Source organism: Panthera tigris, chromosome D3 (genome assembly GCF_018350195.1).
Source record: "Panthera tigris isolate Pti1 chromosome D3, P.tigris_Pti1_mat1.1, whole genome shotgun sequence".
Classification (NCBI taxonomy): Eukaryota; Metazoa; Chordata; class Mammalia; order Carnivora; family Felidae; genus Panthera; species Panthera tigris.
Window position 1 is genome coordinate 26,901,612 of NC_056671.1, and position 17,914 is coordinate 26,919,525.

General features: G+C 40.7%; 1 protein-coding gene across 2 annotated transcripts in view; it reads right to left on the reverse strand.

Annotated features, from left to right (window-relative positions):
- The window catches only part of GRK3 (G protein-coupled receptor kinase 3), a 127,073-nt gene that overhangs the window by 52,429 nt on the left and 56,730 nt on the right, over nucleotides 1-17,914 (reverse strand). For both annotated transcript variants that reach the window (XM_042963217.1, XM_042963216.1), the window contains exons 3-5: nucleotides 12,902-12,975; nucleotides 2,327-2,428; nucleotides 37-111 (exon numbers count right to left, since the gene is read on the reverse strand). In XM_042963217.1, the coding sequence (XP_042819151.1) occupies nucleotides 37-111; nucleotides 2,327-2,428; nucleotides 12,902-12,975 (251 nt within the window). The remainder of the gene's footprint in view (nucleotides 1-36; nucleotides 112-2,326; nucleotides 2,429-12,901; nucleotides 12,976-17,914) is intronic.

Here is a 17,914-nt window from a genome sequence, read left to right on the forward strand (position 1 = left end):
GTCAGCTGTATGTATTTTGAAGTACTTTTGCCTTACCTGGAAAAGAGTGGATGTCACTTGTTTCTTGGATAGGTGACTTTGTACATGTTCTACAGCTTGCTTTGAGAACGGCTTTTTTGTTAAGAAAAAAAAATCAGAAAACAGTTATTTTTTTTCCACAAATATGAAACATAAACCTATGTTACACAATACCACAACATATAATTTAACACAATTACTAGGCAGGAACCTATGGTAGTTATGTTGACATGCATTCTTTAGAAATCAGTTGGATATTTATGGGCAATCCAAACAGATGCTTGTCCCTCTGAGCTTCTAGAATTCTTAGACGCCGTGTCGAGAAGGATGATGAGCATGGGGCACCTGACCGACATATCTAGTCCCACAAGAATTTAAGATTAACTGTGATGTAAAAAAAAAAAAGTGTAAAGAAGCTTACGATCACTTTATTAAATGCATATATCCCTTAATTAGCTAATAATGAGGGTCCTGAGAACATACAAATTCTACTAGATAAGACCAAACAAATGCGTGAAAATACACATAAGAGTTAAACGTCAGGACTACAAAGCTAATCCAGGGTGGTAGAGGGCTGGAGGTTAAGGGAAGTCTTGCCGTGACCATGGCAGAGGGGAACTGGCTCTGGAAGAATAAAGCCTACACCAACAAGAAGTACACATTCTATTCTCCCCCAAACTTCCAATTATATCTTCTTTAATAATGCACCCTAAGAAGGAAAGCTTCACACGCACGTTATACTGGCAAAAAACCTGAATTGCTGAGCTACATGACAACTAATTTCCGAGGCATCCCCACAGAACATCCGGCATCTTCCAAGGTTCAGCCATTCTCTGGCAAGGTAGCAAGGCACAGAGCATCGACCGTTTAGCTCCAGCTCAGGATTCCTGTCTACTACGGGGCGCCTGGGTGGCTCAGTTGGTTAAGCCCACTGGCTCTTGATTTGGGCTCGGGTCATGATACCGTGGTTTGTGAGTTCGAGCCCCATATCGGGCTCTGCGCTGACAGCACGGAGGCTGCTTGGGATTCTCTCTCTCTCTCTCTCTCTCTCTCTCCCCCTCTCTCTGCCCCTCCCCTGTTCGCGCATGCTCTCTCTCTCTCTCAAAATAAATAAATAAATATTAAAAAACAAAAAGAAATGCATGCCGCAAGAGGTGCCACCTTTAGCCACAGTAATTCACATGTCAGTTAAGACAGTGAATGGCACAATAAATACAGAGGCACCAAAATAAACCATGATCCTGGCCAGTGCCGTCTGCTGGAACTTTCTGCAATGGCGGCAATGGTGTGAACCTGTGCTGTCCAATACTGGAGCCACCAGCCACGTGTGGCTATTGAGCACTTGAATGTGGCTCATGAGGCACTGAGAAGTTAAATTTTTAACTCCATTGGATTTTAATGGAATTTACATAGCCACCTGTGGCTCCTGTACTGGACACAGCAGGCCAGAACCATGGGGCCACTCCTTTAGAAAACTCTCTCGGAGACATTACATGGTAAAAAAAAAAAAAAAAAAAATTTAACATTTATTCATTTTTTGAGAGACAGAGAGACAGTACGAGCAGGGGAGGGACAGAGAGAGAGGGAGACACAGAATCCGAAGCAGGCTCCCGGCTCCAAGCCGTCAGCCCAGAGCCCGACACCGGGCTGGAACTCACCAACAGCGAGATTGTGACCTGAGCCGAAGTCGGTCGCTTAACTGACTGAACCACCCAGGCGGCCCACGTGATAAATTTTTATTACTAATTATTCCACTCACTCCTGGTGGAATAGTTTCCTAGGAACCTAGTTTATCGCAATGACTGAATGGATTATTTATCTGATTTACACTGGCGGGGGGGGGGATATTTCCACTGTCTATTTAGCTATTAATAAAATTAATGTAATAATTATGCTCTTCCTCATGAATCCACAGAAACCATTTAAAATTTATGTTGATCAATATTTGATTAGCCTAATTATTTAAAGGAGAGCCACACTAACAACAATAAAGCTTAATTTCCTTTAGAAAGTCTAGAACTGAGACCAGCCCTTTCTTCCACTGAGCTGAAGGAGCTGTCAATGTTATTTGCCTCGTTCTTCTTCGCCGTGAAAGATCTGCTTTCGGAAGTACACTCGGAGGAGACAAAGCAACAGCTCTGTATGAGGGTTACCAGGAGACAAATGACAGAAGAGAAGAGACAGGTCCCGTCCCCAGGGACTCCTGTTCGATTTTTAAACTTCTTCCTCCCATTTGGGTTTCTCTCTGGGAACTCTGCAAGCTGTCCCCTACCCATCCTGGAGGAACAGGACACAAAGAAAGACTTACATGCGAACAAGACAGCAGCTCCTTCATGATGTACTTGTCATAAATTTGCCGGCTCCTGAAAAGGCGGTCTTCTTCATTCTCAAGCTTCTCGTATTCTTTTATCTAGATTTTTCAAAGTTAGCATGGTTAGGTACGTCTTCCCAGAAAACTCGCTTTATTAAAAGATATTACTTGCCCGGGAAAAACCACTTCCACAGGAGATTAAGGCAAATTGCTGAACCCGCTACTCCACCAGAAACAACCACTTCTAATGTTAGAAGAATGAAGTTGGGATCATTTAAATGCAACTTGAAACATACAAATGAGTTTTTTCCTATGATGAACCCCATCACTTAAATTTAGAAGCACAATATCAGGAAACAAATATTGCCATGGTTACAATTATCTTACAATATACCAGCCCGGGACCATTCATCCTTGCCAATTCTCCTTTCCAGAGCAAAACCCATTTAAATCTGGCTGTAATTCAGTTCTAAGACTTATGACGGGGGTCGTTCTCACTCAGCTACGGCATTACAAAACAAAAGAAAAAATATATATATATGTATTGTCACAATTCCTGCAAAGAGATTTTTTTTAAAAAACCAATTGAATGTTTTAGAAAGGCATTGACCCACAGAAGCAAGCATTGGTTTTTCAGGTTTGAGCCTCAGCCGCACAATAAAGTGTTAACAGACAGGTGCCTTCAAACAGTCTATACAGGGAAGCTAATCGGAATGGTGAGGATAGGCCAAATAATAAAAATATGCTTTAGAAACACTTGCCTTATGTCGAAAATGGCCCCAATCACTCCAATCTGATAACAGAAGCTCCTGCATCAGAGGAGTTGCTTTTATTTATTTACAGAAATACTTCTAATCCAAAAGACAGGGAACGAGAGCACAAATGAAATACGGAGTTAGCAGGAAGACTGCAGCAAAGATCTTCAATATAATCATTAATTGCTATGTATGACTTACTTTTGGGAACAAAGCGTTTTCAACAGACAGACAGTTGTTTACATGGACCTTTCACAGTATCTGAGAGTTCTTTATTCCGAGATGACAGAACAGAAATGAAAGTTACCTTTTTACAGGATAGGCTGGGTTAGATAATTTTGAAATCAAAACCAGTAAATCCTAGGAGAATTTCCGATAAAGACGGGGCACAGCTGGCAGGGAGTGGGTGTGTGTGTGAAATACTGAGGTCCCGGATGAGGGCCAGCTGGTTGACACCCAGAGAAATGACTGGGGTCATCTTATTATCCTGAAATACCACCAGTGTTACAACGAGGTGGCTGGGATTCACAAGTCTGTGACTGCCAGGGCTTAGAATGGAGTCTTGTTGGAACAGACAATAAAGTCTCCCTTGAAGGAAGGCAGACTGGGGTAGGTTATACCCCCACCCAACCAGAAAAGAGTGTTCGAATGAAGCAGCAACCCAGCAATGTTGGCGTAGCCAAAGAATCCGGGCTTAACAACTGTGAGTCAGTTCAGAAAAACAAGTCTAAGGAGTTCAAATACCATGCTGGATGCAAATATGGCAGCTGTGAGGCAACGGAAACCAGACACCAAAATCCGAAGTAGAGTCAGAAAACAAACAGAGGATCTGGCTTGGTTGATTACTTTTGTTGTTGTAATATTAGGTAGGTCCATAGGTCAGTGCAGAATTCTGGGATAGAAGGGGTTCACGGAAACATTTCTGCCTAAACAAGTAAATGAACTCAAGAAATTATAAGCCTTCATGGAATTATTATCCTAGATAACTAATGTAATGAAATATAAGTCTATGTTCCTGGGGGCCTCAAAAGCAAGTTGACACCTGTTTAAACAAATGCTGATGCCATGGGAAGTTTTCCATGAACTGTAGCAATCCGACCACATGGAACATTCTTGTTTCTTGGGCAAATGATATGCTGAACCACAATACTAGCTTTATTAAGAGCTTGTAGCTCATGAACTCCCAACCTGAACAACAGAAAAGGTAACTCTCAGTAGGCAAAGTAAGAGCCTCAAGTGTCTGTGGCTATAATCCAAAATTCACTTTCTATTATCAGGAGGACCACTAACTAGAGAACATGCAGTCAACTATCTGTCAATCTAGCCAGGATGATCTTATTGTAGCCTATGCATGGAAAATGCCACACCTCTAACTGGGGCAGTTAGGTTGACCAGGTAACCTGAGCAGGCAGAGGCCTGAGTTCAAGGTGAAAAGTCTCCCCTTGCGCAGGCAAGAAGTGTGGTGGTCATTGATGACGAACGTTCACTGATCGTGTGGTCCCGTTCTGCCTGGGTGCTTACAAAGTTCACGGCTGAACACGCAGCCTCAATAACCAGAACCCTAAGGGCAAGCAACTTCTGGTCCCCAGCTCCACTTTCTTACTACCATTCCGTTGAGATGGCCTTGTAAAGCCACTGATGGCTTCCGCAACAACTACACATTCTATACTATACTATACACTCACCTTCGTGAGGGATCAAAAGTACAAACATAACCGGGAAGGAGCACCAAACAGAAGCTGGCAAGTAGGAGAGGATATTCTCGAAAATAAACAGCGAGAGAGAGGGAGCTCCAAAATTCTGTGTGTAAAAACTGCCAAGATCTCTGTTGGACCCTATAATGACCTGCGAGCATGGCAGGTCCAAAGCAGTCCAGATAAGGCTACAAGAATTGGACAAGATTCGGCTATTACTCATAAGACAGAGCTTTTGAAAACTGAGTTCAAGTTAATTGCTAAAACAAAAATCACTACCCTTTCAAGAAGCGTACAGAATTTAGAGTACATATCTATAATATATCAATCCCAATGTACAAAACACAGTCCAAAACTATCCTACACATCGGGGCACCTGGGTGGCTCAGTCGGTTGAGTGACTATTGATTTTGGCTCAGGTCATGATCTGAGGGTTGGGGGATTGAGCCCATGGTGGGCTCCACGCTGGGTGTGGAGTCTGCTTAGGATTCTCTCTCTCTTTCCCTCTGCCCCTCTCCCCAATTCATGCTCTCTCTCTCTCTTTCTCTCTCGAAAATAAAGAAAGTAAAATAAAAATAAGAAAACAAATTATTCTACATACCAAGAAACAGGAAAATGTGGCCCACACACTCTAAGAGAACAGACCATAAATGAAGACCATTCTGAGATTACTCTGGTGTCGGAATTATCAGACAAGGATTTGATGCAGCTTTATAACTATACTTCAAAGATGTAACAGAAAATATACATATAATGAATAAAAAGATAGGAAATAGCAGAAGAAACATATTAACTATGGGAAAAACCAAATGGCAATTTTAAGACTAAAAAACACATTTGAAATAAAACCTTCAATGGATGGACATAACAGAGATGCCAAAAGAGTTGATGAATTTGAAGAAAGATCCATAGAAATTACCCCCACAGAAAGAAAAAATATTTGGGGAAAAACACTGAATAGGGCAGCAGTGATATTCAGTATAATATCCAAAAATCTAATATACATATAGTTGGAATCCCAGAAAGAGGGGAAAGAGAGCTTGAGGTAGAAAAAATGCTTTAAGGGGTGCCAGGGTAGCACAGTCAGTTAAGCATCCAACTTCTTTTGTTAGTTTATTTATTTTTGAGAGAGACAGAGAGACAGAGAGACAGAGAGAGACAGAGTGCAAGCAGGGGAGGGGCAGAGAGAGAGGGAGACACAGAATCTGAAGCAGGCTCCAGGCTCCGAGCTGTCGGCACAGAGCCCAACGCAGGGCTCGAACTCACAGACTGTGAGATCGTGACCTAAGCTGAAGTCGGATGCTCAACCAGTTGAGCCACCCAAGCACCCCAAGTATCCGGCTCTTGAGCTCAGCTCAGGTCTTGATCTTAGGGTTGTGAGTTCAAACCCCATGTTGGCCTCTGCCCTGGGCATGGAGACTACGTAAAAAAAATGCTTTAAGAGTAATGGTCCAAATTTTACCAGATTTGATGAAAGATAATAAATTTACAGATTTCAAGAAAGTCAGCAAACTCTACAAAGGATAAACAAAATATCTAAAATTACTCCATTAAAATACAGATTGTCAGAAATGGGGGAGGGGGTGCTGAGCAAGATATTTTTATATTTGTCTCAATGAAACACACTTAATATATAAAAACACTGGTTGGAAGTAGAAGGGGAAAGATGTATCATGAAAACAGGAAGCATAAAGAGACTGAATGGCTACATTAATATCCAGTGAAGTCGTCTATAAGACCAAGACTATGACCAGCAATGAGGAGGGACATTTCATAGGAAAACACATAACATCATAAACACATATGCACCTAATAACAGAGCTTCAAAATACATTTTAAAAATGACGAGAAAAAGAATAGACAATTCTACAGAGTTGGGAGATTTTTATCACCCTTCTCTCAGCAACTGATAGAACAACTAGATCTAAAATCAGGAAAGAGGGGCACTGGGGTGGCTCACTCAGTTAAGTGTCCGACTCCATTTCAGCTCAGGTCATGATCTCATGGGTACATGAGTTCAAGCCCTGAGTCTGGCTCTGTGCTGATAGCTTGGGATTCTCTCTCTCTGCCTCTCCCCTGCTCGTGCTCTCTCTCCCTCTCAAAATAAATAAATAAACTTAAAAAAAATAATTTAAAAACTCAGTAAAGATGCGGAAGGTCTGTCCTATCAACCCCCTTAATGTTAATTGATATTTAGAGAATATTCAGTTAACACTCCCATCTTAAATTTTCCATGGGCTTTAGAATAAAATCTGAATTTGTTACTCTGGCCCCCAACCCCATCTCCCTCCTCAACCTCATCTTATCTCACACTACCCCACTCCTCTAATCCACTATGAACATACCATGGTGGTCTAATTTCAGTTCCTCAAACATGCCAAGTTCTTTCCCACCACATGAGGGGCTATGTCTTAGCCCCGTTCAGCCTAAAATGCTCTCTCTCCTCCCCCTGCTCCCATCTTCAAAAGACTAGCCTCCTTGTCAATCAAATCTCAGTTTCCATGCCCACTCTTCAAAGAGTCAGTCTTTCACCCATCAGTGTAAAGTGGCCCCCAAGTCACAGTACCTCACATTCAGTTCTGAGTCTGTTCTGAGTCACTGCATAGCAGTTATTACTTCCTGATACATTTCCTGTTATTTATTGCTTGTTTATTGTCTGTTTCTCTCGACCAGAATAGAAGCTCAAGGGGGAGCAAGGGCTTTGTCTTGCTCATCCAAGCAATGCCTGGCACTGGCGGCTGACGTATACTGGTTGAATGAAGAAAAGTCTATGGATTAACTTTGCCTCTGATCTTATATTTATTCTCTGTTCTCCATAATTTATTTCTAAATCTAGGTATATTTACATATTTTAATAAGCTGCCTCCAAATCTCACTGGAACAAGGAAGCAGAACCAACACACTGAGCAGTAACTATGCGTCAGGCAATGTTCTAGTGTCCTGCAGTCACACACACAGCCTTAAGAGACAGGCACTGCCACCGCCCTAAATCTTAGCTGAGGACACCCAGGTAGGTAAGCTAGAAATCGACTGCCCAAGTTTACATAGTCAGAAACTGGTGGAGTCTAAAGCCAAACTTAGGTGGGCTGAATTTAGAGCTGGCGCTCTCAACCACTAAGTTACAGGCTCCCGTAAACAGCATGTTACAGATACGGTTTAGAAAGCAACTGTCCATCCAGCAACTTATCTGAGCCTCACAATCAGCCTGTGAAGCAGCAGGTGATGATCGGTAACCTCGTTTCACAGATGAGGTAACTGAAGCTCAAATATGAAGCATCCATACTGTGTGCTCCTCAAGTACAGGAACAGTGTACCCTTCACATTTATAAGCTCCAGGTCTGAAACGTAGATGCTTCAGAGATGGCTCAACGACTGGCCCCACATCCCACAGCAAGTGAGAGGCACAGCTATACCTAGAGCCTTGCTAGGCCTTCTATGAGTCAGATACAGATGACGATGAATGCCAATTACACACGCAGAACAAGCAGGCATAGATTAAGTATCACAGAGCATTACAGACAACAAATGACATGGGAATCGAAGATGTAAGCAATCATGGAAGACGGGGCTAGCTGTCCAGAGAGACTTGTTAGCAAATACGTAAAGTGAGCTAGACTTTAACAGAAGCTAGGGAAGGCAAGCAGCATTCTAGGCTGGAGGAAGGACATAAGTAAAGAAAAAAAAGAATGCGCTCTATGGTTAGTGGAAGTTCTACATAAGAAGGTAGTGAAAGATAAAGACAGAGAGGTAGGAAGGTAAGTAATAACTAATATAGAGATATGTGAATGTCAGGATAAGTTATGAGGCCTTAAACATGCTGGAAATGGATAGCCACGAAAAGTCTGGGGACCCAAGAAAATGGAAGTACAACATATAAAATATACATTGCAAGATATCTGACAAAAAAGAGTCTTCTAGGGATTGGGGTCATACAACGGCCTCCAGAAACCATCAGACTGATAAAACCAAGGGCACAGAGAGGAATTATTGATAACCTCAGTGCTTAAAGGCTGTACTAATTTAGAAACCTCTATTTGAAGCCCCATGACTGGATGGTATCTTCAATAAAAGAATATAGAGCAAGCTCCTGAGGAGCTTTGAAGAGTTATCCTCCAAAGCGATCATCTGGTAAGTTAGATCCATTGTGCACCAAACAAGAAGACAGGAGTGAAGAGCTGGAAGCACACCAACCAGAGAAATTCCAATGTTTAAAAGCTCAAACTGAAACACATCTGCAGTACTCACCGCCATACTGGCAAGAAGTGCTCAAGAAGTAACCCAAGTAGACTGCCCACGTTTCAACCTCGCAAAAGTTATGTGTTAAAGATCTCCCTGTATTTGACAAGGTGATTTAGTACTTGCTGAAACTGGAGAGGTGAGGCTTTTAAGAACAGAAAAAGAAATCTCTGACAGATGATGCTGTGATACTCATCCAGATTAGAATTCAGATTAAAATAACAAAAGTTACAGCATAGTGAGTAATATCCTTCTGATTTGCCTTATTTTTTTATATGATGCTAAATGTACATCATCATTTGACCATTCTCCCTGGAAATACATTAATATAATTTTTAAAATATCAAGTTATCAAGTATATATATAAAAAAATTTCAAGCTTTATATATGATCCAGGAAGAAAATATTCCTCCAATTTTCAAACTTGTACAAAGATTACAAAGGAGTCCTAAAATGCTTGAGGATAGGATACATATGTCCTTTTTAATATATATTTTAATTTAAAATATTTCCTATTACTGTTCTAATTTCTTCTTTGACTCATAAATTACTTACAAATGTATTCACTTCCAAGAAGTCAAGGATTTCTTAGTAAACTCTGTTATTAAATTTGAGTTTAACTCCACTGCGGTCAGAAAACACTCAGAACAATTTTGATCTGGAAATCTGCAGGAGTTTTCTTTAGGGCCCAGCAAATAATTTCTTTTGATAAATCTTCCATGTGTACTTTAAAGAAGGCAAATTCTATTTCCGCTGGGTGCTTCATTCTATATACGTCACTTAGGTCAAGTTTATTCATCCCTTTATTAAGATCTTCTATCTCCTTACTAATTTTTTGTCTGTCTGTTCTATAAACTCTTGAGGAGTGTATGCTAACATCTCTCACTAAGAATGTAGACTTGTCTTATTTTAGGTCTGTCAATTTTGGCTTTATATATTTTGAAGTTAGCATTATTTGTACCCAAGAAGTTTAAGATCGTAATCCTGACCTCTTTATCGTTATGAAATAATCTCTAGCTCCAAGTAGCATTTACCATATATTTGGCCTGTACCAGCTTTGCTTTGGTTGGTATTTGTATCTGTGCGTCCCCTTCCATCCTTCTGTTTCTAGTACACTTGTAAGCAGTATATAATAAAGTTCCGGTTATTTATCCAGGAAGGCAAACTTAGACTTTTACTTGGGAGTATTTAGTCCATTTACATCAAATGTAATTACTTACGCAGACGGATTTATGGCTACCATCTTATTCTTTGTTTTCAATTTGACCTATCTAGTTTATGTCCTTCTTTTATTCCTTTTTCCCTTTTTTATGAATCCACTATTGTCTTATTCCATTTTCTCTCTTTCAACTTGTTAGATATATACTTTTTATTCTTATAAGAGCTGTCTTAGAGATTACAATATGTATTCTTAACTGATTACCAGTCAATGCAAATTATTACTTTTACTATCCACCCACCTTCCAATAATCCTAGGATCTTAAAACACTTTAACTTCTTTAACCCCTCTCTTGCTTTTTGTGCTATCATATATTTTAGTTTTATATATATTTTAAAATCTAAAAGCTCTATTATTTTGCATGGTTAACATTCATTTATATTTTACATAGATGTCACCCTTCATGATGACCTCATTCCTTCCTGAATTTCCATCTGGGATTATTTTCCTTCTGCCGGAAGTATCTCTTTTTAGTATTTGTTGCAATGCAGGTCCAGGGCTGACAAAATTCCCTTAGTTTTTCTCTGAAAATATCTTTATTTCACCCTCATTTTGAAGGAAATTTTTGCTGGGAATAGAATTCTAGGTTTTCTTTTTTTTTTCTTTCATTACTTAGATGGGCACTTCACTGCCTGGTTTTTTGTTGTGCTGTTTTAATCATTTGTTTTAAGATGTCACAGTCTATTATTTATTGCTCTTTTAAAAATAATGTGTCTTTTTCCACCCTCTGGTTGCTTCTAAGAGTTTCCCCTTGTCACAGGTTTCCATGTGTTACATTGATGTACAAAGATAGGTTTCCTTTGTAGCCCTTCTGCTCAGGGTTCTAAGTACCTTGAATCTGTAAGTAGCTGCCTTTCATCATTTTGTAAACCTCTCAGTATTATCTCTTCAAATATTGTTTCTGCCCCATCCCCTCTCTCTTCTCCTTCTGGGATTACAATTCTACATATGTTAGACCTTTTAACCATGTCCCACATGTCTTTAATGTCCTTATCTTTTTCTTTTCTATATTCTTTCTTTTCTGTGTTTTAGTGTGAGATTATCTACAGACCTGCCTCCCTATGTATTAATCCTGCCTTACATTGTAACCAACCTGCTACTGATTCCAGTTATTAGGTTCTAATTTCAAATATTCTAGAATATTATATCCTACATATTATGTATTCTACATAATATTCTAGAATATGGATTCTACACATTTTAGAATATTCTACATATTGTGTATTCTACATAACATTCTAGAATATGTATTCTACATAATATTCTAGAATGTTCCACATATTATGTATTCTACCTAATACTCTAGAATATTTGAAATTAGATGTTCTAGAATATCCATTTCGTTCTTCATAATAAATTGATCTGAGATTCACTATTCCTCCATTTTTTCTTCTTTTCCTCTATTGTCTTAAACATGTTATTTAGTTATTTTTTAAGTACTTGTTAGCTCAGTATCTGAGAAGACTCACTATCTGAGTCTCCTGTCAGTCTGCTTCTATTACTTTCTGGGTCATATGATCTTGTATCTTAGATGTTCAATAATTTTTTACTGTGCGCTGAATACTGTAGGGTCTCTCTATATTATCTTCCACCTGCGAAAACAGGACACAGAGGGTTCCACGTGTACTCTGCTACACAGGTGGGGAGAGGACTCATCACCCAATATGGGATGGGGCTGGGCTGGGTCTCCATTTTTGTAGGACCCCGTCACCTCTGGTTTGCCCCTATTCCCAAGGCATGGCTCTCCATGGAGTTCAGTGAGAAGTCTTTGTCAGCACTAGATTCAGTCCTGCCCATACAAAGTTTTCAGATAGGTCTTTGGCCTCCTGTCCCACCCGGCCTCAAACCTTGACATAAATCTCGACAGGGAGAGTAATCACATGTTTGGGGCTCCTCCAGTCTCATTTGTTTGTTATTCTAGCCCCAGAAACCTCTTCTGGCTTCTCTGTCTCCCAGAAGCAGCCTTCTGCCTGGGGCCAAACCTGGACCATCAGACAAGAGTCTGGAAATCAGTGGCTGCCCCACGTGATAAGTAGCTACAGATCTTTAGTGTCAGTCGACCGCTCCCTATAGGGTTTTCATCTCTTGCCGGTTCTGTTTTCAGACTCCTGCTACCGCAGGTCCATATTTCAATACAGCGCCATAAGGCTGTGGGAGATTTCAGTGAGGCTTCCAGAAGCTCCTGGCCTATCTCTTCAGCTGCCTTCCCAATGTCTTACTGGGAAAACCAGCTGTGTGTCCAAGGCTCCCCTTTCCCACCACGTCTCCCAATCTGTCACTCCAGCCATGTGTGACCGGAAGATGTTGCTACTTTCTCTTTCACTCAGTAGCAGCCCTCTGCCTCAGCTTACTTTTCCAGAGTCGGTAAGTTTCTGCAGAAAATCAAATCACTGATGATCCTCAGCGTCCCTCTCAATAGTAATCCCTCCTCTAGAATTTTAGTCCGACTGTTCCTAAGTGCTCCCGGAGCACTCCAGCGCCCTTAAAAATAGGATGTTCATAGATGTCATCAGTATCTATAATCAACTACATATTATACTTTGTACTACTAATTATAGTCAATGAACTTCTTCATATTTGTAAGACACTTAGTAGTCTCAATATTTTCCAAAGTACAGTCTAAATATGCTTTTAAGATAAAAGCATCAGTAAAACAGTTACTTCTTACCTCTTCATAAAACTTCACCTGAGGTACAGCTTCATTAATTTCATTCAAACAAAAATCTTTAAATAGCAAGAAACCTAAAGGAAAAGAATAAAAAATTTCAGGGTGGGCAATATGTTGAATTTTTACCCCACAGGGTGTTTTCAAAGTAATATGTTTGTACCTCAACCTCTTTCTCCCCTACCTTCAAAAATAATAATAAAGACTTCAAAGGGCTAATTACCCCCTAGAAGGAAATACTCTGGGTAAGGTAAGAGTACCACACCCCTGGCTCCTTGCTTTGGGGTTCCTTCTCTACTGGCAACCCCCCTCCCACTTTTAAAAACTGCATGATAAACAGAGCCAGGGATCAATGCTCCTCGGGGCTACTGGTCTCTACAGCAAACAGAAGAATCACCCAAGAAATAAGAGCTATGGGCATGGTGTAAGTGTTGGTAAGAGTCTTCATAAAGCTAATAAATACCACACCCACGGAAATAGGACCGAACTCTCCTAAAAGGCTTTCAAGACCTTCCCACCAGCCTTTCCTCTTACACTTACTACCTCAAAGTCCTTCAAAATCCCCAAATACCTTGTGCCAAAGCAGACTACCCACTCCCAGATCGTGCTCTGCTCCTTCATAGCTCCAAGCCTCACCTTTAAGCCATCAGCCCCTTAAGAGTGGAATACCACCTCTGTTACAGAGTGCCCAGTACACAGCAGGAGGCCACTAGATGTTTGTTGAACAAATGCTTATTTACGTAACCCTTCCCACATGACTCTGTCAAAGTGCTTAGCACACTCCAACCGATTATCTAACTTATAAGTCATACCCGCCCCAGCCCCAGCATTTGCAAACCCAATGCCTAGGTTAATGCCTGGCATATAGTCAAGCCTAAATGACTGAATGAAGTTGACTAGGACAGGGTGATACCAGGCTGAGGGTGGGAGACTAAAAGTCAAAAACAACTAAACAGTCAAAAAAAAAAAGTCAGAAGGAAGAAGGGACGGCTGGAGGAAACAGAAGTCACAGATGGGAACTGAAGGAAAGACTCAACGAAAAGTCTAAGACATAGGGAGAAAGTAGGCCAGAATTCCCCAGGTAGGACAGAGAGAGGCGGAAGAAGCAGATTTGACAGATTTCATCTGAGGTTACCTAAGGAAATCACGTCACTTGAACCTGTCTGTTACGGTTCCATACATTCCCCTCCACAGTTCCAGGAAGCTGACCTCTGAAAATGGTAGATGCTCACTGACTGGAACTAGGAGGAAGTATTAGGACCAGGCCAAACCAACTAGGGTCGGGCAAAGACTGGCATCAGGGACATGGTCAAGCTCACCTCATCTCCAGGCACTGAGGACACCCTGACACATGAAGCCAGGAGGAAATTCAGGAAGCAGACAAAGAGAAAGAGCGGACGAGGCAAATCTCTACCTGTCTGCACATTAACATTTTTATTTTAAACACGAGCAATGGTTATCTTTTCATACTCATGGCATTTCAAAGTACGTAATTTCAAATTTCCCTTGGCATTTCTTCTTTGACTCATGGGTCATTCAGAAAAATGTGCGGTTTGAGTTCCAGGTATTTTGGGGCTTTCGGGTATTTCTATGATACTGTTTTCTGTTTAATTCTGCTGTGGCCAGAGAACATGTTCGGTAGGATTTCGATGCTTTCAAATTTACCGAAGCTTGGCCTTGGCCCCAAATTTGGTCCACGCAGGTGAATGCTTCATGGGCGCTCGGGGGAAAAAAAGGGCATAGGGTAGAGTGTTTCGTTAAACAAAATAAAAAGGCAATGAGGCCAAGTTGGTTGACAAGGACTGTTCAAATCCCTCCTCCAAATCCTTACTGAAAGTCTCCTTATTCTATCCATTATCAACAGAGGACTGTTGATATCCTCATCTGTACTTGTGGATTTGCTCATCTTTTTTCAGTTGTGTCAGGTTTTGGTTCATGTATTTTTCTATTTTGGGGAGAGAAAACTAAAATGAGAACTGAGGCTATTTTTGATCCCATGAGAGATGTTTTTGCGACGCCTAGACGACAGCACGAACTAATATGCATCTACACCGGCCACCGGCTTTGGGCTGAACTTGGAATCAAGGGGAGGCTGTTCGCCACGGCCCATCATGCCCTCTGGAATCGAGGCTTTACTTTCTCCTCCAGCTTGGACTGTCCTCTCCCAAGCTCACTGCGCTGAGGCCGTGGGCCTGCGTTCCATGCGCTCTTTAACACTAAACTTGATATGCTCTCCGGGTTACCAACTTGCTGTCTGCCCTGACCTTGTAGAGCTGCAGAGCTCAGCTCACACACCCCCTCCTAAGGCCTGGTAGGATTCTCATTAATTTCCATTCTCTTTCTCTCTCTCACACACATGCACATGTAGACACACATGTGCACATACACACATGTGCGTACCACACACTCTCTACGGCACTTGTGACAAGCACAAATGATCATATGCATATGTTGGTTTACTTCTTTATTACCTACCTCCCCCACAAACACTGGAAGCTGCTTATGGAAAGACCATGTAGGTCCTATTCTGTACCTACATACGCAGGAACAAGAACATCATGACACAGACGGGGTGAGGGAAAAAGAACAAAGGAAGGAAGGAAGACTGGGGTCGGGGGGAGGTGGCAGGGGGGACAACGGGAGATGAGGGGCAAGTAAGGAAAAGGGAGGAGGGAAAAGAAGGAGAACAAGGGAGGGAGGGAGATGAATGAATGCACACCCAACTACAAATGTTTCTACCTGCTTCTTTAATGCAATTTCCATTGTCAATGTGTGGGATGAGCCAAAGAATGACTGTAACACTCTACAGGGAAAAGCCCCATGATTTTCCTCATGTCTGCACACAAACTGAAGCCCTACTTTCTGTCCCAGCAGCTGTTAAAATGGAACAGCAAGAAGAAAGGTATTTTGCCTTCTGGATAAATTCTAGATCACTGTGTTATAGGCTGAAAGCAATTTCCCTTCACTGGGCTTAAATTACACACACACACACACACACACACACACACAACAAATGTAGCATTCTACAGATTAGAACCAAAGCTAAAGGGCAAAAATAAGGAAAAATTTGCCTAACAGATTCACTTCATCAGTGTGCTTTCTCCAGATTTTAAAGAATAAAAAATAGTGACCTGATACCTGCTTTTACTAGATAACTGTGGGATGTGTTTACCCCTATTTTTATATTTGGACCACTGCAAACTGCCTGAATACTGATTAACTTTGGGGTGTATATAACATCCAGAAAAGGTAAACCATCCCAATTTGTCACAATTATTTTGCAAAAATTAGGAGAAAGAACTGTATTGCTTTTTATGAAATACCAATGAGAACTTTTTATAATATACAAATATAACTTTTATATTGCTTTTTATAAAATACCAATTAAGAAATTTTTTAAAGTATCAAATATAAATGTCTATTAGAAATTCTGAAATGTTACCTCCTAAAAATTTTTCAAAGGAGAAAGCAAAATGTGAAAAACGTCTTACAAGAAATAATGTCTGTGCCACGTTTTGCCAAGGAGATTCTAACACTGGGAAGGATAGACTGTGTAATTGTAAAAGTGTCTACCAATATTGACTGATTTGACAAAGCACTTCCTGAGTATCTACTAAGAGCCACTGTGCTCTACACTGGGGATGCAATGGTGAAGATAAATAGAACTTGTCCCATAAGGGGCTTATGGGTTGGCATAAGGGGCAGAAAACAAATAAAAAGGGGCAGAAGTACACAAATAAAATAAGTGCAATTTATGGTAAATGAGATAAAGGAATTTTAAAAAGTGCTGAGACAGATGATAAAAAGAAGGAGATGAATGTCCATACAGAACGCCAATAAGACCCCTCTGGGCTGTGAGATGAACAGTGTGTCAGATTAGAAAAGGCTAAAATGTTTAATCTCTCTCCTATTCAATAATGTATTACAGGTCTTAGCCGGTGCAATAAGGCAAGAAAAGGAAATAAGTTATTCAAAATAGAAAGAAAGGAAGAATTAAAACCGATTCTATTCATAGACAAGCTGGTTATCTATACAGAAAATCCCATCTACAACATAACTACCAGGATATATAAGTGAATTTAGCAAGGCCTGAAGGTACAAGGCCATTAGATAAGCATTAATGACGTTCTGATATGCTCACATCACAATTTTACATTTTTATTTATTTTTGAGAGACAGAGCACCAGCAGGGGAGGGGCAGAGAGAGAGGGAGACACAGAATCCGAAGCAGGCTCCAGGCTCCGAGCTGTCAGCACAGAACTCGATGCAGGGCTTGAACTCACAAACCATGAGATCATGACCTGAACTGAAGCTGGACGCTCAACTGACTGAGCCACCCAGGCGCCCCATCACATCACAATTTTAAAACAAGTCCATCTACAATAACATCAAAGAATAATCAATACTTAGGAATACATAAAGAAGAGATATATAAAACTACTCTGCTGAAAACTACAGAATATCACTAATAGAAATTAAAGACCTGACTAAATAGAAAGATATACTCAGTTTATTGGTTGGAAGCCTCAGTCTTGCTTGGATGTATGGTCTCCCAAAATTGATCTTTAGATTCAACACAAACCCAGTCATAATCGCTGGAGGCTTTTTAAAGAAACTGACAGGCTTTCATTTTAGAATGGCTAGGGAAATGCAAGAAACCTAGAATACCCAAAACATGTTGAAACAGAAGAAAAAGTCCAAGGACTTACACTACCCAATTCAAGACTCATTACACAGACATGGTAATCAGTGTGGTACTGGCATAAAACTAAACCAGTGGGGCAGAACAGAAGATCCAGAAAAACTCCCTTCCTTAGATGGCCAACCTATTTTCAACAAAGGCACTAAAGCAATTATTGGGAAAAGAAGGTCTGTTCAACAAGTGGTGCTGGAAAAACATCCAAAGGCGGAGGGAAAAAGAAACAAAAGGAACCCTTGCCTCACGCCTTACAAATAATTAAATTAAGATTGATGACAGAATTAAATGTAAAAGGTAAAACTCTAAAACTTCTAGAA